This window comes from Ictidomys tridecemlineatus, chromosome 2 (assembly GCF_052094955.1).
Source record: "Ictidomys tridecemlineatus isolate mIctTri1 chromosome 2, mIctTri1.hap1, whole genome shotgun sequence".
NCBI classification, from domain to species: domain Eukaryota; kingdom Metazoa; phylum Chordata; class Mammalia; order Rodentia; family Sciuridae; genus Ictidomys; species Ictidomys tridecemlineatus.
The window spans coordinates 113503324-113526676 of NC_135478.1; the positions used below are offsets into that span (position 1 = coordinate 113503324).

The following is a 23353-nucleotide window of genomic DNA, read 5'->3' on the forward strand; positions in this document are numbered from 1 at the left end:
CAAGGCCCTGGCCCTAGGTCAGTGCTGACACAGTGTGATAGCTGCTCAGTTGATACGTGTTGTACAAATATAAATGATGTTGTTTGAAAGGGCTTTGAAGTATAATATGAAGATTTTAATAGGAGATACAACTTGGAGAGCATTCCTGCCAAGGGATTAGAAGTATGAGTAAAGGATAAGAGGTGGGAAAAGGCAAGGGTGTAATTGGGGAAACTCTGAGTAACTGGTTCAGGTGAAGAGGTAAGCATATTTCTGTACTTGTTTGGCTAGTTTTTGTGTCCAACTCTGCTCCTAGCACACAGGCCTTCTGAAGAGCCTTATTTATATTTACTGAGGCAGGCCCAAGACAGGAATGCTTGGCTTTGATGTACAGATGTACATATTTAGCCTCTGCTTCAGAGAGGCATGGTGAACCCTGGCCCTTTGATACATTTAGGGAGTAGGTATTTGAACCTGGTTTCTCTCTGGCCTCTGCCTTTCACGGAGTGGGGCACCATTCCCTCTCCTGTGCAATAGAGCATTCATGAGTTCACGGTCCTGAAGGGAAGTTCAGGGATGAAGGTCAGGGAGGATTCAGGTCTGGCTAGGCTGGTGTCTGGGGCTGAAGCCAGGGCCTTTGCTTCTCTTGGCACATCTGATGGGTGCTGCCCTCTGCTCCACAGGCTGGAGGAAGTCCCCCTGGAGGTGCTGAGGCAGAGGGAGTCTAAGTGGCTGGACATGCTCAACAACTGGGACAAATGGATGGCCAAGAAGCACAAAAAGGTGAGGGGCCTGACCTCGGGCCTTGGGCTGGGAATTGGTAGTCTGAGGAGGAAAAGGAGGAAGAGGGAGGAATATCATCAGCTTAGGAAAGCAGGGGCTCTCCAACTACCAGGCTGCCTTCTTCCATCAGCCAAACAGGGAACATAAGCTGGCTGGTGAACAGAGGGAAGGTTGGGCCCTGGTAGATGATTTCAGAATCAAAGAACTTTGTCCTGGAGTTAAACTTCAAAGTTGCTTGTAGCCAGTAGCACTTATGGGCAGCTTTGCTCTAAGTGTAGTGAAAAGGCCTAACATGCTTAGCAAATCAGAATTTATAATCCTAATAACAGCTAACTTGTAGGGATTGTTGGCAAAATGCTGAGCACTTGACCCTAAAAATCCTTTCACTACCCCATCAGGATGGTAATAGTGGCAGGATCTGCACTGATGGATGACCTACAGAATCAAGATTTGAACCAGGAAGTATAACTTTAGCACCTGCCATCTTAACCACTACAGGAAAGGCTTCTTCACACTTTACATCAACTTGCTGATTTCCCTTTTGTCTCCTGGACAAAATAAAAAAAAAGTACTCACAATTTACAAAATCTTATAAAAATGAAAACTACTAGGAGTCTTTTTCTAGTCAGGCTATCCTTAGGCACTCTCTCTCACTCTGTGGGAATACACTTGCATTCCACTCTGAAGTCTGTGTGTGTCAATGTCCTCAGCAGGACCTAGTTATTCCCTGGCCTAAAGGAGACCTGCTGAGACACTTATGGCTTACAAGTTGCCAGTCCACAGTGATCCCTGTGTTGTCTGCTGACACACTGATCTAGTATCACTGGCTCAGTGGACTAGTGGAAAGCTCAGGAGTAAGTCAGGGATAGGCTTTGGCCCAGTCTCATGCCTTTCCACTTTTCATGCCCATGCCTAGTTGTATAACTTTGGGTAAGTCCCTTCACTCTTTGAGCCTCAGTTTCCCTGGTCAAGTGAGAGAGAGAATTTTGTTGCGAGGGTCCTATAAGGTGGTGCTTCATAAGACTATAAAGCCTTGAACTATGGTTTGAGAGGCTTGTGTGGACCCAGGTTCTTTACTGCTAATCTACATGGGGCACTCATTTTTGACTTATAAGAACATCTTTCAAATGTCAGTTTCTCTAAAAAAAGATTTTTTTTTCAATACTGGAGATTGAACCCGAGACCTCATGCATGTTCTACCTCTGGGCTCCATTCCCAACCTTATTTTTGAGACAGGGTCTTACTAAATTGTCAACCCCGGCCCTTAAACTTGTGATCCTTCTGCCTCAGGCCCCTAAATAGTTGGGATTACAGACATGCACCTTTTTGCCTAGCTATTAAGATATTTATATTTCCTCAACTGTTTCCTGCCTGACTTTATGATGTTTTCCTTCCTCATCCTTCCTCAGGCCTTTCCCTGAGCTATAGCTTGTTCTCCAGCTGTCTGTTGTGGTAACAGACTGCTCTTGTGAGCAGCATGACTCCTCTTCCTCACTGCCTGCAGGAATCATGGCTCTGGCTTTCTCTCCCTGGCCTCCTTTGCAAACAGGGAGTCCTGAGGGAACCCTTAGGGAGTTTTCTCAGCAGGACCATTCAGCAGTTTTCCTTTTGCTCTTTGCTTCCCTGGCACTGTGCTTAGAGCCCCAGGGCTGCTCATGCCCAGCAGAAGATTCCACAGGCCTGTTTTAACCCACCATACCTGGAGGCCATAACCCACTGCTCTGCTTCAGACCAGGACCACTACAGAGTACCCATCTTTCCTCTTTGGCTGTGGTTACCCTGGACAAGCCCCAGGAGCTCTTTCTGCCTGGCTGTGGAGGCTGTGATCTCCTTTGGTCAAGAAGTCACAGCAAGGAAAATACTATACCTGTTTTGGGAAGTGTGCTCAGATCCAACACTCCTCCTAGATGACTCCTGCCAGGAGAGGAGGGTGGCTTCCCTCAGCACCCTCAGCTGTGTCCAGGACAGAAATCTAGACAGACAGGGCTAAATTGCTAGAATACAGTCTTTCCCCATGGGTCCCTGACTTGGATTTGCTTAAGCAGTGGCCCTGCCCTCCCAGAATTCAGCAGGCAAGGGTGTGGCCTTGCTCAGCTGTCATCAGAGCCCCTCTATCTCAAGGTGTTGCCTAAAAGATTGGTAATCCTTATGCTTTTTGGGAACACTTTCTTGTACTTGTTCCTAACACATCCCTACCATCCTCCCTGAGGCAGGCAGAGTGGATGACCATTTCCTTATCTTTGTGCTGAGGAGAGTAAGAGGCTAGATGGAAAAGTCCTGAACACCATCTTCTTTATCCTAGGTTTCACTCTTGGTTTTCCAGCCTTAGCTCCCTACCCTGGGCCTGTCTAAAAGCAGAGCCTCTTGGGGAACCTCAGTGGACTGAAAATACTCCAAAACTCCCTTGGAGTAGGGCACATGTGACAGAGATCTGTGATGATGGAGCTGCCTGCCTCAAGCTGGGCTTAATCAATTTGTGTGGAAGCTTGAGGGATCTGTGACTCTGGGCTGAACAACAGCCAGTCAGTTGCCAAAGCCTGGCCAAAGTGACTTCCTTAAGGTGACCCTTGTCCCACAACAGCAGGAAACTTCCCAGTCAGGGGCAGTTCCCCTCCACTCCCTTCCTCTCTCCCTTTTCCAGGCAATTCCAGCAGCTCAGTCTTGGCTCTTATGAGCAGCCTGATTCCTATTCCTCACTGCCTGCAGCCTGTCTCCTTCCTGATTCTTGACTTTCTTTGACCCTTGGAAAGTTTTCTCTTATTTGTGCTGATCATCAGGAAGGCCAGGTCTTATGTTCTCCCTCTTCTGAGAGTTTCTAGTGGGACTGTTTGAGGGGTTTTCCAGGTGAGGGAAAGTTAGGTATGAGCTAAGGCCCCAGAGCTTCTGTGTTAAATATCCTTCTGTGATGGAGGGCCGAGAAGAAGCCATTACTTATTGAACACAGATTGTGCGTCAAGCCCCACACTGAGCACAGTTGCCCCCTTCTAGTTCAATCCTTTCAGCAAGTCTGAAGTGGTAGGTGACATCATTCAGATCTTAGAGTTGGTAAGAAATGATTGGCCCAAGGCCAGTACAAGACTCAGACCTACATCAGCTACTCTCATGCCCTGTGTACTCAGCTCCTTTATCTCAGGCCAGACTGCTTAGTGTATGGGGCTGAGGGTGTACCCCAGTCTTATATGCCAACATCTCATAGTAAGGGCTGCAATCAGAATTTACTCCCAGCCAGCTGCCTCTTTCCTTGTCACTGTCAAGGTCCTCTCCGGAGCTCAGGGTCAAGGAGAGAAGAGAGGGAATTCCTGACCAAAACAATGAGAGAGCCTTCCTTTTGAGTTTTGCTGAGAGTTCTCCAGGCTGACTGTGTCCTACTGTACAGCTGCTTAAACCAACACCCTCCATGAAAGTGTTTGGACCACACCTTTGGATGTATTCTGGTTCATCTTGTGAGCAGCCTTTCCTATGGCTGCAACTGTGCCTTGTGTGGTGCAGATCCCTCTCTGGTGACAAACTATGGGGTAACTCAACTTGTATGGTTCCATTTTGATTCAGAAGTACAGTAAGCCCTTAGTATTTGTAGGTTCACACCAGTAGATTCAGCCAACCACAAATGGAAAATATGGTTAGGGTTAAATGATTATATCTACTGAATATGTAGACTTTATTTCCTGAACAATACAATATACTATTTACTTAGTATTTACATTGCACTAGGTATTATAATAAATGATCTAGAGATGATTTAAAGTATATGGGAGGATGTGCATAGGTTATATACTCCCTTTATATAGGGTACTTTATATATTCTCCTTTTTATATGGAGGATTTGAATACCAGAAGAATCTGGTGTCCATGGGGGTTCTGGAACCAGTTCCCTGTGGGAGATTGTAGTTATGGGCAACCAGAATTCTGTGACAGACCTCAGGAATACCTTTTTATTTATTTATTTTTTTTTTGCAGTGCTGGGGATTGATCCCAGAGCCTCTTGCATGCTAGGGAAGCGCTCTACAGGAGCCACATCCCCAGCCCAGGAATGAATGCCTGTTTTGTCACTGGACCAGGAGATGTGCACTCTGCCATCCCCTGGTGGTAGCATGTCTAATTTCAATCCCCCTGTTCCCACTGTAGAATCTGCATTATAGTAACAGTAGGAAAGTCCTCCCCTCTACCCCACCCTGCTTTTCTGCACTTGCTGATATACTGGGTGAGGGTCCACCAAGCCCTGAAAGACGAGCCTGGCTCAAGGAGCTGCCAGGGTGGATACATGGTCACAGCTGTCTTTTTGATTTTCAGATCCGCCTGCGGTGTCAGAAAGGCATCCCACCTTCTCTGCGGGGCCGTGCTTGGCAATACCTGTCAGGAGGCAAGGTGAAACTGCAGCAGAACCCTGGGAAGTTTGATGTGAGTTTGCCTTCCTTCCTTCACCCCACCCTTCCTTCCATGTTTCTGGGTTGGGCGTCCTCCCGTGGCAGCAATTCCCCATATGCTAACCTGGACCTCAGCCGAGGGCCAGGGATGGGGGCAACTGACAGAACCTCCAGTCTTGTGCTTGACAACACAGGACTAGCAGACTGTTTTGGCCCAGTCTTGGGAAACCATGACTCCTGGAGGCTCTGTTCATCTGAGGGTGTAGCCTTGAATAGACCTTAATGGGATGGATAGATTTGCCAAACCCCCAACTCAAGTTCTTTGTCTTCACAATTACTCAGGTTTGTTTTGGGGTACTTATTGAGCTACCTCCTAGTTCTTAGTCATCAGGAGGGATAATCAGAGCATTTCCCTGTTTGGGACCTGTGCTCTGGGCCTCTATGGGGCTTGCCTAGCAGGACCACAAGACCCTTGACACTGTCTGGCCTTTCATCCTCTTCTCTTCCTCCTACCTCCAAACCAGACCAGACATGCTGCCTGAAGGGGTCATCATCCCTGAAGGTAGCAATTCTAAACTCCCTTCAGGAGTGAGAGGTGACTCTGTGGCCAGAGACGGTGCCCTCTGTATCCATGCCTCCCTCTGCCCTACCCCTCTCTTGCTGCTCCCAACTCAGTGACTGGCCAGAGTACACTACCCCTCCATTCACTGACCTGGGCAGTTCCTCCAACCTACTCCCCTGGGGAACTGGGAGGAGGCAGTTGGCTTCCCCAGAATTGCCCCAGCTTACCTGCCAGACCTCATCCCAGGCATCAGGGTTTCTCCCAGGCCACTGGGACTAATAACAGGCAGTGAGACAGAACTGTCAGCCACTAGTTCTTTGTGGACATCCTTCATGCTTTGGTGAACACTCCTGTCTGGCTAGACCTGCTCTCTGAAAAAGGAGGATAGGAGCACAGCAGGGCAGAGTTTCTGTTGTTGCCCTGAAAAGGCTGAGAGCTATTAACTGGCAGCACTTGGCCCCAGGGAAAGAGGTACTGGTGGGACATCTGCTGGGGGAAACTGTGAATCAAGGAAATTGGCTATTCCCATAGAGCACCAATACCAGGCCACACTAGAGTGGCTTTTCAACTCCAGTGTCTTCTTCCCAGTGGCTACATCTCCATTGCAAGGGGCTACTTTCTGGGTAGGGTGGGGAACTCAGGGATGAGAGCCCTGCCCCAAGTCCATAGCAATGTCTGGCTGCCAGAGCACAGGCCCGAGAACCAAGAACATGGGGGTCTGGCCAGCGTCCTGGTTGCACAGTTCAGCAGGTCCTCAGTGGGTGTAGCAGAGCAGGGTTCTGTACATATATGTAGAGTGGTATGTCCAAAGAAGAACTGGCTACCCGCTGTGACATTTGCAAGGTTGCCTGTGCAAGGAAGTTGATTTGCTGAGAAAAGGCCTTCTTTTTTTTTTTGAGGTGATTTTTAATTTGTTTTAATTAGTTATACATGAGAAGTAAAATGCATTTATGCACTTTGATATATCATACATAGATGAGATATAATTTCTCATTTTTCTGAGTGTACATATTGTAGAATCATATTGGTTATGCAGTCACATATATACATAAAGTAATAATGTCTGTTTCGTTCTACTATCTTTCCTATCTCCATATCCTCTCCCCTCCCTTCACTTCCCTCTACCTAATCTAAGGTAATGCTATTCTTCTCTGGTACACCCCACCCCACCTTATTGTGAATTAGCATCTGTATATTAGAGAAAACATTCGGTCTTTGGCTTTTTGGGATTGGCTTATTTCACTAGTATGATATTCTCCAACTTGATCCATTTACTGGCAAATGCCATAATTTCATTCTTCTTTAAAGCTGAGTAATATTCTATTGAATATATATACCACATTTTCTTTATCCATTCATCTATTGAAGTACACCTAATTTGGTTCCATAGTTTAGCTATTGTGAATGGAGCTGATATAAAAATTGACATGACATCTCATTTTAAGCAATCCTAAGTAATCCTGTGAGGCAAACATTATTACTACTATTCTTATTTTATAAATGAATATTGAACTTATCAATTAGTAGATGCCAACTATTTGGAGAAGATTTGGTTATGGAGAATATAGTCAATTAGATAATTGCCAAATATATGCTTTGTTTTCATACCTTTGTGGATGAAATATAGGAGATTCTGCTACTTTGATGCTGGATTTGAATGTTTGACTTTAATTATCCAATGCAATTCTGGCAGACAAGAAATGAATAGAGATTTGAAATGTGCTCGTGCAATCTGACTTGCTCTTCTGCACTTCTGCTATCACCATGAGCATAACATGCTCATGAGGACCCACAGGTATCAGAAACATGGAAGACATGCAGACGAGACTGGACTGACTTGCAGCTTGGTGCCAACACCTGTTGAGCGTAGCCTACAGCTATAAAATGCTTTTAGTTTGACCAAACTCAGGTTTGTGAATAAGAAGAAATGATTGTTGTTTTAAACTGATGAGCTTGGGATGGCTTGTTAATGCAGCGTTATTGTTGTAAGAGCTAACTGGTGCAGAGAGGAAGAGAAAATGTAGAGTAAACTGCCCATAAAAAAGAATAAAATGAATTCAAATAAAAAAATTGACATGGATGCATTACTGTAGTATGCTGATTTTAAGTTGAGAAAAGACCTTTTTTTAAAAAAATATTTTTTAGTTGTAGATGGACACAACCTTTATTTATTTTTTTGTGGTGCTGAGGATCAAACCCAGTGCCTCATACATGCCAGGCAAGCACTCTACCACTGAGCCACAACCCCAACCCCGAGAAAAGGCCTTCTTGATGCTCTGAATCTGAGCAGTGGGTCCCTGAAGTAGACTTGGGAGCCCAGAGATTGGTTTGCTAGCAGATTTTTGGTTTGCTAGGAAGGACTTTTCCTTTAAATGACCCAAAGGAAACAGACAGGAATGGGAAGCTCTCTCCAATGCCTCACATGCATGAGCCATGGCAGGAGTCTAGGGAGTGGGCTGTGGTATTACTGGGTCTTCCAGTTAACACAGTGCTCTAGGTAGCTGGTTCCATCTCAACAGTCAGGACAGATTCTATAGGACTTAGCTACTCCATTTTTTCCTGCACTTGCTATTTCTTGTGTCTTTCTTGGACAAGGAGGACTTTCCTGTTCTTTTTTTACCTGTTTTTCTTCTCTGGTTTCACCTCATGATGGTATCAGCACTGTGCAGGCTCAAGAAGGTCCCAGGCCCAGTGATGGCAATTCTGGCTTCTCTGTGGGTGGCCCCTGCCTGGCTTTGATTCCCAGCACACCCCTTCTCCCAAGAGTGATTGCAGCTATCTCTTTTACCTTTTCATCAGCCTGAGTGTGATTAGGTAGGTACCTTGGGCTGCTGAGGTACCAGATGAACACATTCTAGGAACTAAGTTTAGGGGTTTTTAGGTCCCTATACCTCATGGGAACCACCAGGAGAATTTGTGGGGATCTTCTCTCCTTCTGAAAAAAAAAGAAAAACTGGATTTTGCTAGGAATACACAGCACACACACAGGCCCTGTCTCGAGTGTTCGTGGGGCTCCAGAGGATAACACACCTTCCTTCACTGTGGAAACCCCAACCCCTTCCTCTCCCTCAGCCTTCTGTACTCTTTCACCTTTCCTTTCAGTCCTTACTCTATGGTCAAATTTCAGGCATCCTAAATTCTTTAGTTTAATACTGGACACCCCTATTAAGGGCATGAAAGGGAGAGGGACTTGTATGAGGTCACCTGGTGGTATCTTCTTAGGATATTTGCTGAAACCTCCTTTCCTTCCCAGCACCTTCCCCGATGCTGCAGCTTGTACTTGGCTCAGCTTCCCTGCTCAGCCCTTTTAGTTTCCTTCATATTTATTTTTCTTTCTTTTCTAAATACTGAAGCATAACTTTATATAGGGAAAAATGTACAGATCTTGAGTGTGCTGTTCAGTGAGCTTTGACAAATAATACTCATCCTTATAACTGACATGAAATTCAAAAAAAGGAGCATTAAATATTATTCCTGGGACCAGCCAATTCTGCCAGGAATGCTCCCCTCCACTCTCCCTAGCCCCTTATATGTGCCTTTGTCTTTGTTTCTAGGAGCTGGACATGTCTCCCGGGGACCCTAAATGGCTTGATGTGATTGAGCGTGACCTTCACAGACAGTTCCCTTTCCATGAGATGTTTGTGTCCCGTGGAGGTCATGGGTGAGCAGGACTATAGGCTGGAAGAGGGGCTCTAGGGCCTGTCCCTCAGTGGGCAGAGTGGGTGCAATGAGATTGGAGGTATCCTTGGGGGCCCAGAAACCAGGTATACCAGTATCCCAAATTCTGTCAGTATTTCCCTTCTTTTTTTAGAGAGAGGATTTTTTTTAATATTTATTATTTTTTAGTTTTCGATAGACACAACATCTTTATTTTATATTTATGTGGTGCTGAGGATCAAACTCAGCGCCCCACTCATGCCAGGTGAGCGCACTACTGCTTGAGCCACATCCCCAGCCCAGTATTTCCCTTCTTTGATTTATGTTTGATAGAGTTCTTAGCATCTCCTCTGGGCAGCTTTCATCATTTATTCCCCAGAGTGCTAGAGCTTGCCCACTCTGGTCTTCTGCAAACAGGTTTTTGTTGTAAAAAAGGGATAGTGAGGATTGGGTAGGAAGAGGGTATGCAGGAAGGGACTGACTGGGACAAAGCTGCCAGTGGAGCTGCCAGTGAGGGGCTCTAGCCTCCAGCCTGATACCTTACCCTGTACCTCTCTGACAACCTGTCCCAGTCCTTCCCCTTTCCTCCCTCACTTGTCATGGGGGAATCTCTTCCCACCTTCCTTCTTAGTCAGGTGAGAATCCATATGCTACAGTGGGAGGCCAGCCCCTTGTTGACCACAAGTAGGTCACCGCCCCTTTCCAGGAAAGTGCAAATTCTGAAGGAGGTCCAGTCCAGTGGTTACAGGTGGGGCAGTGGATGGCAGAATCAATCTTTCATGGCTGTCCTGCCTGACTTCTCTACAGCCAGCAGGACCTGTTCCGTGTGCTAAAGGCCTACACGCTGTACCGACCTGAGGAGGGCTACTGCCAAGCCCAGGCGCCTATTGCTGCTGTTCTACTCATGCACATGCCTGCTGAGGTATCATCAGGCCTTGGACACATGGGTGGGCAAAGGGACCAACCCCAGTAGCAAGGCCTGATGTTTTTCTTGCCCATAGCAAGCCTTCTGGTGTCTGGTACAGATCTGTGAGAAGTATCTGCCTGGCTACTACAGTGAGAAATTGGTGAGTACTTTGCTGGCCTGGGACCTGACCCCAGCTGGATGCCTCTAGGCTCTTCTTTCTACAGTCATTCCAGGCTGAAGTCCTGGAGTCTGGTCTCCCAGACCCTGGTGTCATAGGTGCTACATCTCTCCCTCCAACCACTTGGGCCATTTGGCAGGACTGAAATTCCTCCAGAGCACAAAGTTCTTCCTGCCTCTGCTGTGGTGGCGTAGGAGTAAACTTCTGCCTGAAGCTCTATTCCCCTCAAAACTCCTCCTTTCTCAGCTTTCAGCTTGTGTGGAGCTTTCCTTGGCCTGAGCAGGGAGAACCCTCTGTCAGGTACTTGTTGAGCATTCCTGTTCCTGCCATGTTCAGGGCACTCAGCACTGTTATCCCCTCTCCTAGTCCCTTTTCACTATAAGTTCCATGAGGGGACCAGCTGTCTAGTTTGCTCACTGCAGCTTTGGTCATGACCCCATGGCCTTGATGTCCCCCCAGGAGGCGATCCAGCTGGACGGCGAGATCCTCTTCTCATTGCTGCAGAAGGTTTCACCTGTGGCCCACAAGCACCTCAGCCGTCAGAAGATTGACCCGCTGCTCTACATGACAGAGTGGTTCATGTGCGCCTTTGCCCGCACCCTGCCCTGGAGCTCTGTGCTGCGTGTCTGGGACATGTTCTTCTGTGAGGGTAACCAGGCTGGCCTGGGGGGAATTTCAGAGCCCTGGTAGAGGCCTCCTTGCACTCACCATCTGCTTCCCATGCAGGAGTCAAGATCATCTTCCGGGTGGGGTTGGTGCTACTGAAGCATGCACTGGGCTCCCCAGAGAAGCTCAAAGCCTGCCAGGGCCAGTACGAGACCATCGAGCAACTGCGGAGCCTCAGTCCCAAGATCATGCAGGAAGCCTTCCTGGTTCAGGAGGTTCGGCCCACACTTGCCCCTTGTGGCGACTAGGAGGGAGGAGGATTTGGTAGGGTTCTGCTCACAAGGATGGGCTACCCATGCTGGGCCCACTGCTAAGCAGCCCTGAACAGGGCAGATGGACCTCACCTTCCTGTCTCGGTGGGGCACAGAGAGGCCTTGGTTTGTAGGACCTTCCTTATCCAAGCCACTGGGGAATGAAGAGGAGCTGCAACCTATAACCTCTTCTTTCCTGGTCCCACATTCATGGCCTGGGCTTTATTTTTCCTTTTTCTTTTTCTTTTCCTTTGTGGATACCACTCTCTCAGGCTACAATGAAGTGATACATGAGTGGCCAGCTTCTATGGCTTGAGGCCAGGGGATAGGGCTGATGCCATTGCGTGGGGAAGAAATAGAAAGCAACAGCCCATTTTTGTACTTGCTTTACCAACAACTGCTGAAGACTGTGCCATTATCCCTATTTTATGCATGAGAAAATGGAGGCTCACAGAGGCAGGATCATAAAGTGACTCCCCCAGTCACCAACCAAAAAGTGGCACAGCTGGAATTAGCCCAGGAGGCCAGGGTGCCCTAGGCAGTTGGGGGGCAGGGCATGTGGGCCAAGAATGGGTGTTGTCCTGAGCCTTATTTCTCTTGCCCAGTAAGAAAGGCAAATTGACTTGTGTGTTGTGAGCAGCTTTTTCCTCAGAGGCAGTAGGTTTCATGTCCCTGGCACTCAGCTCTGGGACTTGTGACCACAGCTTGGGACCAGATTCTCATCTTTGCTGGGTTCAGCTGTTATCAGTGAGAGCTGGGAAATGCTGAAGGGAGAGCAGGGGTCCAGGCTGAAACAACTGGTGATGGTCCTTCTTCTTGGTGCCCACCTGCCCCTCACTGCCCCTGCAGGTGGTAGAGTTGCCTGTGACAGAGCGCCAGATTGAGCGTGAGCATCTCATCCAGCTGCGGCGCTGGCAGGAGACACGGGGTGAGCTGCAGTGTCGCTCCCCACCCAGGCTGCATGGTGCCAAGGCCATCCTAGATGCAGAGCCCGGCCCCCGGCCTGCCCTGCAACCTTCACCGTCCATCCGCCTACCCCCAGATGCACCCCTCCCTGGCTCCAAAGCCAAGCCCAAGCCTCCCAAGCAGGTTCAGAAGGAGCAGCGGAAGCAGACAAAAGCAAGTGGGCAACTGGATAAGTCCCTGTCCCCCAACCAAGCCGCGGTAGTGACGGCTGCAGGAGATGCATGTCTCTCACAGGATGTGCCCTCAAAGGACCTGGCTTCTCAGGACCCAGCACCCCAGGACTCAGCACCCCAGGACTCAGCACCCCAGGACTCAGCACCCCAGGACTTAGCCCACCACTGCTCCCAGGAGAGCCTGACATCCCAGGAGAGTGAAGATACCTACTTGTAACCCCGGCAGCTCAGGCCTCCAGGGTGGGGGTCTCCACACACCTACATGATTTGAAGACTGATGCTCCAGGTCCTGCTCACCCAAGGGTCCCACTGCTTGGCCACTGGGCTGGGAGAGTCTGGCTGGACTAGCACAGATTCTGCCTGAGCCTCCTTATTTATTTTCTCTAGAGTGGAGCTCTGGCTGGCCCAGCCAGGGCAGACAGAAGCCAGGGCCAAGTGGGTGGGGCCTCATTCAGCACCCTTCCTGGATGCTCCCAGGATTAGGGTGCTGGCATGAGGAGAGAGGGTGGGGTGCCCTTTGTGTAAAATAGAAATGTGATTTTGTACAGAAATAAACAGGCTTGTGTAGAGAGTTGGTGTGTAGCTAGGGACTGGGAAGGGGTGACACCCTGGTGCTTAGCATCTCTTCTCCACATCTCTTAACCCAAAACTATCCTCTTTGAGAAGTACCTTTGGCAGAGGAATTGCCAATTCCAGGACCAGCCCCTCTTACTGGCTCCATCTTCCCTGACCCCATCCCTTTCCTCTGCCATGGATGAGGGACACCAGGGCTTGGGGCCCACCACTGGATCAGAGCAGGGTTATGATTTCCTGGACTTAGGTCCCTATTAATAATCATTGAAGGGTAAGGGCTTCCTGCAGAGGTGGCTTCAAGCTCTTTCCCCTCCAAGGCCTAGCCAGATGCCACTTCAGGTCCTGATTAGCTTCTGAGTGCTCATTGGAGATTGGGAGCTGGCACCAGGGGTAAGGAACCATGAATGTCCTCATGCTCAGCCCAGACCTCTGTCAAGAGGCAGACAGGTGAGGGGAGAAGTCTGGGTCCTTGATAAAATGCTGCCTTATGTTTACTGAGCACATACCTGTGGCAGGCAGGCTTGGTTGTGTGGTGTGCCTGAGAGGTAGGGAACTGGAGCCGAGTGGGAAAGGAGCCTTGCCTTCCGACATGAAGAGTCACACTGGCACCTAGATCCCTTCACTCATCTCCCTCTCCTGACCAGTTTTCTAGTGATCCTACTGCCACTGAGAGGCCAGGCAGGCATTTGGTCACAACTGATGACTGGCAAGACTGAGGACAGGGTGTCCCTGGGAAAGGCCCCCCCCCTTTCTGCTGAGGAAGCAGCTTTTCCAGTCAAACAATAGAAGCTGTTCCTGGCAGGAGACCAGGCTGGGCCAGGCCATAGTGGGTGGGGAGGGTGGAGGGAGGAGCAGAGCCTCCCTGTGAGCTTTTAGGCATTGGTTGTGTATGAGACATCTTTTTCTGGTACAGCTGGGGATATTGAAGCCTAGGGAGGTGAACTACCAGTGGAGGCTCAAGGGAGACCACCCACTTCCTACCCCTGCCCATTACCCTGTGTTTTCCCACCCTATCTTCACCTGCCCTGGGTGAGATGGGCTCAGTCTGAGAAACACTCCTCCTTCCTCCAGTTCTCTAGGGGACAGGCCAGGATATCATGGTTGCACAGAGTTTCCTGGAATACCTACAAATCCAAGAATGCAGGGAATAGGTTTAGCGTGATCCCAGGTGCTTGTGGTGGAGGTTCCAGAACAGGTAGAAAGCCTGCTCACTATTACTTTAACCCACTTGGTTCAAACCCTCTGTTTGAGGCCAGAGGATGCTTGAGCCAAAAAAAAAAAAAAAAAGGCCCCTTGGAGCATGCTCACCTCTACCATGAAGCCATCTGAGCTTGCTGATGCCTGCTCAGCCTTGAGGTCGTCTTAGACCTTGCAGAGGTCTGATAAGAATCTTGGGTGCCAGCCAGTTCTGGGGGTGTCCTTGGGCCTGAAGCAAATTAAGATGTGCTTAGGCCAACTGGGTTCTGCTAATGCCTACAGGCTCTGGGAAGGCCTCTGCAGAGCTCAAAGCCCAGGCCTAAGGTCTAAGTATCCTGTGAGCCTTAATTGCATGGGTCTGTCCCTGCAGAGCCCTGGTCATCCCTAGCCCAGGCACTTCTGAGTATCAGTTTTATTCAGGGACCTCAAGCTGGGGCATCTTCAGTGCTCTACCCGACTGGCAGAGGTGACTTTGCCTTACCTCTGAGCTCCTGGTGGGGAGTCTTCTCTAGAACTGGGTGAGAAAAATGGGGCCACCAAGGCCTGGTGGCCCACTTGCAAAGTGGAGAGGGGATATTATCAATACCAATCCTAGGCAGCCATTGCTTTGGGAACGGGGGGGGGGGGGGACCTTTGTCACCACAACTTCAGTCAGCTTTGGAGGTTTTGCCTCATACGAAGCCAGAAAGAGGAAGGACAGAAATGCCTCACACCATCACACATCTCGTTCCGGGAATTTGGGGGCAGCATTCTACTCCCAGTCAAGCTCTGGTTTGTCACAATGCCCACGTGTGTGCCCCAGAGGACAGAATCAAACCCGTGTCTACTAAACAGCGGCCAGCTGGCGGAAAGGGCGGAGCCTAGGGGTGGGGGCGCGGTCAAGGCGGGGCCCAGGGAACGCAGCGGGTGGAATCAAGCGGTGATTCGGGAGCTAGGGCTGGGGGGTGGAGCCATCCGGGGTGGGGCTCGGAGAGCTGGAAGAAGCTGGGTGAAGTACTGGTGTGGAAGGCGTGGCCACCTTGCATAGGCTGCGCATCTTGAAGGGCGTGACTGTCAAGTAGCTGGACGCCCAGCTGAGTGCCCTGTTGGGCGGATCTGCAGTGTTGTGAGCGGCGTGTATAGTCCCGCACAGCGGCTCCTTTAAGTCCGGGGCGCCACCCCTGCCGCCCCGCCTCCGGCCTCGGTTTAGCTGGCGGCGGGGCTGGGGCCGCGCGAGCCGAGATGGAGCTGCACATCCTAGAGCACCGGGTGCGGGTGCTGAGCCTCGCCCGCCAGGGTCTCTGGCTCTACACCCACCCTCTCATCAAGCTGCTCTTCCTGCCCCGCCGTAGCCGGTGCGCTCCCGGGTTCGGGGGCGCCGATGGGGGGGGGGGCTCTTCACTGTCTCTCCCGGCCAGGGTTGGAGGATTAGGATCGTCGCGAGGCGGGCGGGAGCGGGAAGGCAGGCGCTCCCCCTCCGGCCGCCATCCGGCCTGGGCCTACCCTCCCGGGGACCGCCGCCTATCCGGTCCCGGAGGCTGCATCCCAGGGCCAGTCAAGGCGCAAACAGCCTGGAGTGGGCAATGCTTAACTCCGAATGGTGTGAAGTGGGGGCATTCCTACCTGGCCACTACGGAGAGCTTCTTCTCGACGCCTCCCATCAGGTCAGAGGGGCCGGCCTGGGGGCCCAAGGTCCGATGACCCTGGTGTTGTCTCGGGTGTGAGCCTCTCCTCCCTGGAGTAATGGAGGGGCCGGAGGCTACGGGGAGGGAGTTTTGGAGGTGGACAACAGCCCTTGCCTGGGGAAATGGGGCCCACACCCCTTTGCCAGGGGAAATTGAGCCTGCGGATGGGGGCCCGGGCAGGAAGGCGCCTGGCAGGGGGTCCTTTGGGAAGAATTGAGCTCAGTCCACCCCCACTGCCCCCTTCCCGGGAGTGCTCCACTCCAGGCTGAAGATCCTCCCTACTCCCGACCAGGTGTAAATTCTTCAGCCTGACGGAGACCCCCGAGGACTACACGCTCATGGTGGACGAGGAGGGCTTTAAAGGTGGGGTCTAGTCTCATGCTTCCCTTAATGCAGGATTCCTAACGGATGCTGGGATCCAGATCCCAAGAACTTGGGCCTTGAAAGGCAGATGGATCTGGGTTCGAATTCTACTCCACCACTCACTGGCTCTCTTGATGAAATCACTTTCCCTGAGATATTTCCTCTTTAGTAAAATGGGTATAGTTACGGTAGTGATCTAGCAGGGTCCCAGGAGGGTATCATAAAAGTGAAACTGTCAGGGAGGGGTCACTTAATAGCCTTAGGCCAGTAAGGAGGGGGGCAGGTATCTTAGCTACAGGTCCGGACTTGAATGTGTGGGGTGGGGGAAGGAGGTTCCTGCTGCTGTTTTAACCCCTGGGCATTGTTTTCTGTTGGACTTCCCCGGGTATACATCAGCTCCTCCCCTGCTGGTCTAGGAACTCCTGGAGTCTGAGGGTTGAGAAAGGAATGCAGGAGCAGGCAGCCAGGGCAGGGTCCTGGGGGCCTCCTGGCTGTGCCTCTGGGAACAGCAGCAAACCCGGCCCTGGCCCTTGTTCAGAACTGGCCGCCAGCCTGGTCCCTCCCTGGGCCCTGGAGCTGCTGTCTCTTCCCACTTCTGCAAGAGTTACATCCTTACAGGCCGGGGTCAGACTAACCAACTGGAGGCCGTCCTATCTCCTTGCTGCTCCACTTCAGGCCTTGGGTTCCAAGTTGCTACTTAATTTCAGGGAAGTCTGGATCTGCAAACGAGGAAAAGCCCTTCCACCCACAGGCTAACCCAATCTGCTTGCGCCCCCCAGTGGTGCTTTGTGATATAAAGCCTCTGTTAATGCTCAAAACATTACTTTCGTCCCATTTTACAGATAAGGAAACAGATCATTTGCCCCATAATAAGTAATTAGCAGAGCTGGTATTTGAAACCAGTTAGTTGAGTCTGGAGTTCAGATTTTAATGGGAAGGTTCAACACCCCCCCTCCCTTCGCCAACACACACACAGTACCCAAAGCACTTCTCAGTCTGCATACCTATGGGTATTACTCTGCAGCACTAGGGCGAGACAGCTCTCATCTCCAGACTTGCCTATATATTGCTGACCCTCCAAGGCACAGACAGGGAAATTAAGTCTCAGAAAGGGGTAGGGCTAGCCCTGAAGGCCCTTACTAGGCATTTGCCTCCTACTACAGAGCTGCCCCCATCGGAATTTCTGCAAGTGGCTGAAGCCACCTGGCTGGTGATGAATGTATCGTCGCACAGTGGTGCAGCAGTGCAGGCTGCTGGGGTCACTAAAATTGCTCGCTCAGTCATCACGCCACTGGCCGAGCACCATGTATCTGTGCTGATGCTATCCACTTACCAGACAGACTTCATCCTGGTAAGTTTCCCATAGGTATAGGCACAAGGCAGCATGGGCATGGGTGCCTGGGGGCATGTGATGTGCCATATGCCTATGGCCCAGGTGCGGGAGCAGGACCTGTCTGTGGTGATCCACACTCTGGCCCAGGAGTTCGACATTTACCGTGAAGTGGGTGGGGAGCCTGTACCTGTTGCCAGGGATGATTCCAGCAACGGCTTTCCTCGTGCCCAGCATGGTGAGGTCTGCCTCTTGACACCTAAACTTTCCAGTGGGGCTCTTCCCTTATGCTGGTGGGTCTGGGGGCATGGGAAAACCAGCAAACGCTAACTGCCTCTTGAGCTGGGAGGAAGAGTGGGAGGTCCCAGGCTGGTTCCTGGAGTTTGAAGTAAGCCGGCCTGGGGTTATTCCCAGACTGACCATCAGGGGTCGCCCCAGCCCGTGAATGCCTTTTCATCTGGCGCCCTGTCCACCTCAAGCAGGGCCCAGCCCCACAGTGCATCCCATTCAGAGTCCACAGAACCGCTTCTGTGTTCTCACACTGGACCCTGAGACACTGCCAGCCATCGCCACCACCCTCATTGATGTCCTCTTCTACTCTCACAGGTGGGTTGTGTGTACATTTGGTCTTTGTCCTCACACCACTGTTTCCTTCACTCTGACTCACCTTTGTCCTATCTGCTTTGTCTGCACCCTGTTCCCTTGCTGTGTCTTGGGGTTCCTGGAAGCCCATGGTTTCTGCATGCCCTTCACTGATATTCAGGGAAGGTCTTAACCTCAAAGTTAGAGCCTTCTCCTGTGGTCAGCAGAGCCACTCTCATCATTCCCTGGTCAGATCCTCTACCTCTGGGGTCTTTCATCTTCATCATGGACAAGGCTTATTGTCCTACCCCATCCCCACCAGCACCTCCCAGTAGAGATTGACTGTAAGTAGATAGAGTGGGCTGGGTGTTTGGCAGAAACCCTGACCCTGCTGTCCCTCCCTAGTGCCCCCAAGGAAGTGGCCCCAGGCAGTCCTGAGCCCAGCTCCATCCAATTCTTCGCCTTCTCCCTCATTGAGGGCTACATCTCTATCGTCATGGATGCTGAGACACAAAAAAAGTATGATTCCTGATTCTAGGTGGGCAACAGACCCTATGCTAGCCTGGGGAGGGAGAAGGCAGGGCACCAGACTTTTTGAGGTCTGCATGCACACCTGCCCTAGGGACTCACAGTGGGATAGGGACAGATGGGGGTGCCCTGCCTATCACCCACATGCCTCCCCAGATTCCCCAGTGACCTCCTGCTGACCAGTTCCTCAGGCGAGATGTGGAGGATGGTGCGCATTGGTGGACAGCCCCTAGGCTTCGGTGAGGCCACTCCCTGTGTTGGGGGGTAGGGAAGGCCTATGGTGTAACCACAGTGGCCAGTGTAAGCCTTGTGTGTTCCTCCTTATCCCTTAGATGAATGTGGGATTGTGGCCCAGATTGCGGGTCCCCTGGCTGCTGCTGACATCTCTGCATACTACATCAGCACTTTCAATTTTGACCATGCCCTGGTGAGTACCATGAGTTGGGGCAGGGGATCCTGGAGGGAAACTGAGGCCCAGAATGGAGGGGCCATAAGGAAATCCCAACTGGGCCAGGCAGGACATCTGGGCATTCCTGATTGGATTCAGTCCTGGCCCTCCTTCCTGATCATTTGTCCCCAGGTGCCTGAGGATGGTATCAACAGTGTCATCGCAGTCCTCCAGCGAAGGCCAGAGAGCCTGGCCTCCTAAGGCCTGTAGGGATCAGGGCAGAATCCCAGATATTCTGGGTTTCTAGAGACTTCTCTAAGCTATTTCCTCAAGCTCTGGGATGATTTCCCCTGTTCCTGGCGGGGGAACCCTCATTCCACTCTCTGTATATAAGCTGTGTGCTGGCACCGGCTCTCGTGGACACGTGTACACGCACAGGTGGAATGGGCAGGTGCTAGCCCGACCGTGTGTCTACCCATGCGGGGAACATGGTGCTCTGGGGCTTAAGCCCCCAACCCATCATTCCCTGTAGTGGCCTCAGCATTTGCACAGTCCCTGCCTGAGGCCTGAGCCATCCCCCTCACCTCCCCTGAGGGCCAGCTGCCCCCACTGGGCAGGGTCCCATGTCTGGCTGGATCGCCTCCAGTCAGGCAAAATCTTGACAGTGCCTCCCCCCTCCTGGGGCTTCCAAGAAAAGTGTTTTTTTACTTCTGTTTCACTCTCTTTCTCTCTTTTTTAAAAAATCATCTGTTAATAAAAGACTTTATATTGACTAGACTGGGCTGTGGTCCATGGGGCTTATCTAGGGCTTACTCTCAGCCAGGGCAGTCCCCAGGCCTTGTTCTCTCCCTGTGTAGCTGTTGAGAATTGGGCTCACCTCACCTCGCTTGCTGCTCATGATAGTTACCTGAGCAGAACGTGAAACATCACCATGTTCCAGATGAGGAACCGAAGCTTTGAGAAGTTCACAAGTGATAGGACTCAGTGAAGGTCACATGACTCCCACCCAAGGCTGTCTGCCTTGGAAGTCTGGGCTCTTTTTCATTCCTTGCTGCTTCTGTTCCCACAGAGTTCCTGGCCTCATGTCCATCAGGGGGGTCTGAACATGGGCAGAGACTTCTGGATCCTTCTGTCTGGGCATCCCCCAAGCCATCTGGGTACAAGTGGGCTGGTATGAAACCCATAGAGGAGGGCCCCAAAGCCCCTTTCTTCCAGATTGTGGCTTGCTTGCTTTTGGGCCTCACCTGAGTTCTGATGGTCCCTCTTGTTGGTGGAGAGGTGAGGTCAGTTCTCACCACCAGGGCTTTTTTAGAGCAGTGGAGGCAGGGTCCCTGCATGCTGGGAGGTCCCTCTGAGGCTTGGGAGTACGGAACAGGTGAGCCCACCTAGAGCCTGCTCGGTCATCAAGGGCTGCACGCCTGGGCACATCTGGGCCTGGATTTCCTGCCGTAGGGCCCGCCTTCCCACTCTGCAAGGCCAGGACTCTGCTGTAGTCCACTTGAGCCCCCCCCCACCAGATGCACCCAAGAGGTTATCAGGTGCCTTCAGCCTAGACCCGCCCATGTTAGGAAGGGAAGAAGGGTGTGACTTCTCTGTATTTGGAGGTCGTGGTGGCTCCCCAGAAAAGCCAGAACAGGGACAAGTCCTCTGGCAGTATGCCCGTCCTCCCTCTGGGAACCCCAAGGCTTGGGACTCAGGGTGCAGATCAGGCTAGCCGAGAGCACAGTCCCGGCCCGGTGAGTGAGTGGTGGGGACCTGGCCAGCCCCTTCCCTAAGCCTCAGTTTTTCATCCTCTGCCTCCCGATGCATAGAAATGTGGGGAGCAGCTCCTTCAGGAAACCTGGGAAGGGAGGATTTCTTTTCTTTTTTTTTTTTTTTAAGTTTCTCTGTGGTAGGGGTAGGATGGTGAAGTCTTGCTTATTTCCTCTGGAGAGCTGGTGTAGACACTGGCTTGGGAGGTGTCCTGGACCGGAGGCAGAGCCTTCAGAATCAAGATTCTTGGGGCTACTTGTGTGCCTACAGAGTTCCTGGCCTAAAGTCCAGTGTCGGGGTCTGACCATCTGTCTCTCTGCCTGTGAGTCACTGTCTGGTTGAGTGTTTCTCACTGTGGCTCTCTAAGGACATCAAGGTCTTGACAAGTCCCTTTAACTAGGTCCCAACATGGCCTTAACTAGTTTGGGGGACTGATCTGGGTAAGGGCTACTGGCAAGGCCCAGGAGGCTGGTCTGACATGGACCCAGGCCTAGTTGTCAGCATATCCACCTGTGTCTCTGCTACATATCTGAGTGTGTCCATGAGGAGGGTTTTTAGTTCTGAGGGTAATAGAGTCCTTGGGGGGTCACAGGGCTAGACCTCAGCCTCTAGCAAGTCACAGAGATCTGCTCTTGGAATGTTAAGGAGATTCTGACCCATCTGGGGTCAGGCACAAGGTTTCCCAGGAACAGGGGAGTGCCTTTCAGGGAGGTGACCCTGGACCTCACACCAGGCTGAGCCTTGAGTTCTCCAATATTGAGGCGAGGGATCAGGCAGCCACCTCCCTGTCTCACCCAGGCCCCCAGGGTGTCCTATGGCAAAGGAAGCTAGTGTGGTCAGCCTGGGCCTGGGATTGGGCTCAGCTTAGATCATTCATAACCAGAATTGGGGATACTTGCTGGGTCACAGCCCACATCCTTGACTTCCCAGCCCTGTGAACCCCCGACTACCTGTCCACATCACAGACAGTGAAACTTAGTGTACATGACCTGCCCACTGTCCCTCAGGTAATACTAAGTTGTTCTCGGGCTTCTGGTGGCCCTCCCAGGGTCCAGCTTTTGCTGGGAGGATGTGGGCCTGGGCGGGGGAGGACGTAGATGAGGAAACTTCAGGCGGGGAGAGGCAGTGGCCCATTTCTACCCTTTCTGATCTTCCTGCCCATACAGAGGAAGTGACCTCTCAAGCCTTCCTCAAAGATACGGGAGAGGAAATTTGGGGTTTAAAGACCTCATCTCCATCCCTGCCAGGAAGAGCAACCTGGTCTTGTGCAGGCCAAGTTAGTCCACACATGGCTTCTTGGTCCTCTGTAGAGATGGAATAAGAAACTTTGATGTCCTTCTTGCCCCTTGGGAAGGGCCTGAGCTGGAGGTAGATGGAAGGGGCCAGAGGGGAGGTGGTGAGGGTCTGCAGCTGGTTGACTGTAAGGGGATGAGGAGGACTCTTCTGTCATTTACCTGTGTGTGTATAGGGGAGGTGCACTATTAATTTATGTATATATTCAATGTAGGTTTTTGTCATCTCCATTTTACACAGGTGGAAAGGAAGCACAGAGAGGTAAAGTGACTTTCCCCAAATCACAGCTGGTCATGGCAGAACCAGAATTCCAAAAGAAGGTTAAATGTGCCCACAGGAGCCTGGGGAGTTTCCCTGGGGGAAAAGGCACTTTAGCTGAACCCTGAGGAATGGGGAAGGTTTTGCAAGATTCTTGCAATCCCTGCTGTCTGCGTTGGTGGCCTGGTGTCTGCTGCTGGTGGCAACGGATGCGTGGGCAGGCACGCGAGGCCTGGCCCTGGCTCCTCCCTGACCCTGGGCTAGGCAGGGTGGGTGTGTTGGGCAATGGCTGCGGTTTGAGTCTCACTTTCCCAAGCAGCCCCTGGTGCTGGGGCTCTAGAACCAACATTGCCTCTTGTGGGGGTACCCAGGGTTCCTTCCCAGGAGGTTAATGTAGGCCATGGATGTGGGTACTACGTGGGCATGCACGTGTGGTGCACGGGTATGCATGTGCTGCCTGGGTTTATGCTCTGTGTGTGTGCACAGATGAGTCCATTTGGGAAGGAAAGTGTGAGGGTATGTGTGTATATGTGTGTAAAGTAGCCTACACCTGGGTTGAAGGGACAGTGTGTCCTGGCACGGCCGTTATTTGGACCTCTGGGGTGAGCATCTGGATATCCATGTCTGTTTATGTGGGGATGTCAGCTGTGGGCCTGGCTCCGTCCCTGCCTATGCACCTGTGTGTGTGTGTGTGTGTGTGTGTGTGTGTGTGTGTGTGTGTGACATGTGAGCATGGAAGTTCTGTGTTACTGTGTATTTTTGCATGTTGTGAGCAGGTGTGTTGCACATGTTGACATCTTTCATGTTCACGTGTTCACATATGTGCCCGAATGTATCCCACATCTCCTGCTTCTGCCTGATCGGTAGATGGGTTTGCTGCTCCACCTGCCACCTCCCTAGTGCTGGCTCCAGTGGCCGGCTGTCAGAAGGACAACTCTC

General features: G+C 51.4%; 2 protein-coding genes across 7 annotated transcripts in view; both read left to right on the forward strand.

Moving 5' to 3' along the window:
* Nucleotides 1-13057, forward strand: part of Tbc1d10a (TBC1 domain family member 10A) — a 32729-nt gene extending 19672 nt beyond the window's left edge. Inside the window, exons 2-9 of the mRNA XM_078039614.1 lie at nt 663-762; nt 5053-5160; nt 9243-9349; nt 10153-10267; nt 10347-10412; nt 10890-11079; nt 11157-11311; nt 12197-13057. Coding sequence (XP_077895740.1) covers nt 663-762; nt 5053-5160; nt 9243-9349; nt 10153-10267; nt 10347-10412; nt 10890-11079; nt 11157-11311; nt 12197-12703 — 1348 coding nt within the window. The 3' untranslated portion in view covers nt 12704-13057. The remainder of the gene's footprint in view (nt 1-662; nt 763-5052; nt 5161-9242; nt 9350-10152; nt 10268-10346; nt 10413-10889; nt 11080-11156; nt 11312-12196) is intronic.
* A 2265-nt stretch (nt 13058-15322) lies between these two features.
* On the forward strand, nt 15323-19888 carry Castor1 (cytosolic arginine sensor for mTORC1 subunit 1). 6 transcript variants are annotated; one of them, XM_078039621.1, is made up of 9 exons: nt 15332-15590; nt 16213-16283; nt 17447-17634; nt 17719-17851; nt 18093-18219; nt 18601-18714; nt 18880-18962; nt 19056-19150; nt 19304-19888. In XM_078039621.1, exons 1-9 carry the CDS (start codon nt 15478-15480, stop codon nt 19370-19372), a joined length of 993 nt encoding a protein of 330 aa, XP_077895747.1. In that variant the 5' UTR covers nt 15332-15477; the 3' UTR covers nt 19373-19888. The 6 variants fall into 6 exon arrangements, with proteins under 6 accessions (XP_077895745.1, XP_077895743.1, XP_077895746.1 ...); XM_078039622.1 differs by having other exon boundaries at nt 15336-15590; nt 18096-18219; XM_078039617.1 differs by having other exon boundaries at nt 15329-15590; nt 19056-19888.
* Nucleotides 19889-23353: the final 3465 nt, after the last annotated feature.

Coding starts and splice junctions, on each gene's coding strand:
- Castor1 (XM_078039617.1), top strand. CDS start 15,478: ATGGAGCTGCACATCCTAGAGCACCGGGTGCGGGTGCTGAGCCTCGCC. Junction 18,715..18,879: donor GATGCTGAGACACAAAAAAA/GTATGATTCCTG, acceptor ATGCCTCCCCAG/ATTCCCCAGTGACCTCCTGC. Junction 18,963..19,055: donor TGGACAGCCCCTAGGCTTCG/GTGAGGCCACTC, acceptor CTTATCCCTTAG/ATGAATGTGGGATTGTGGCC.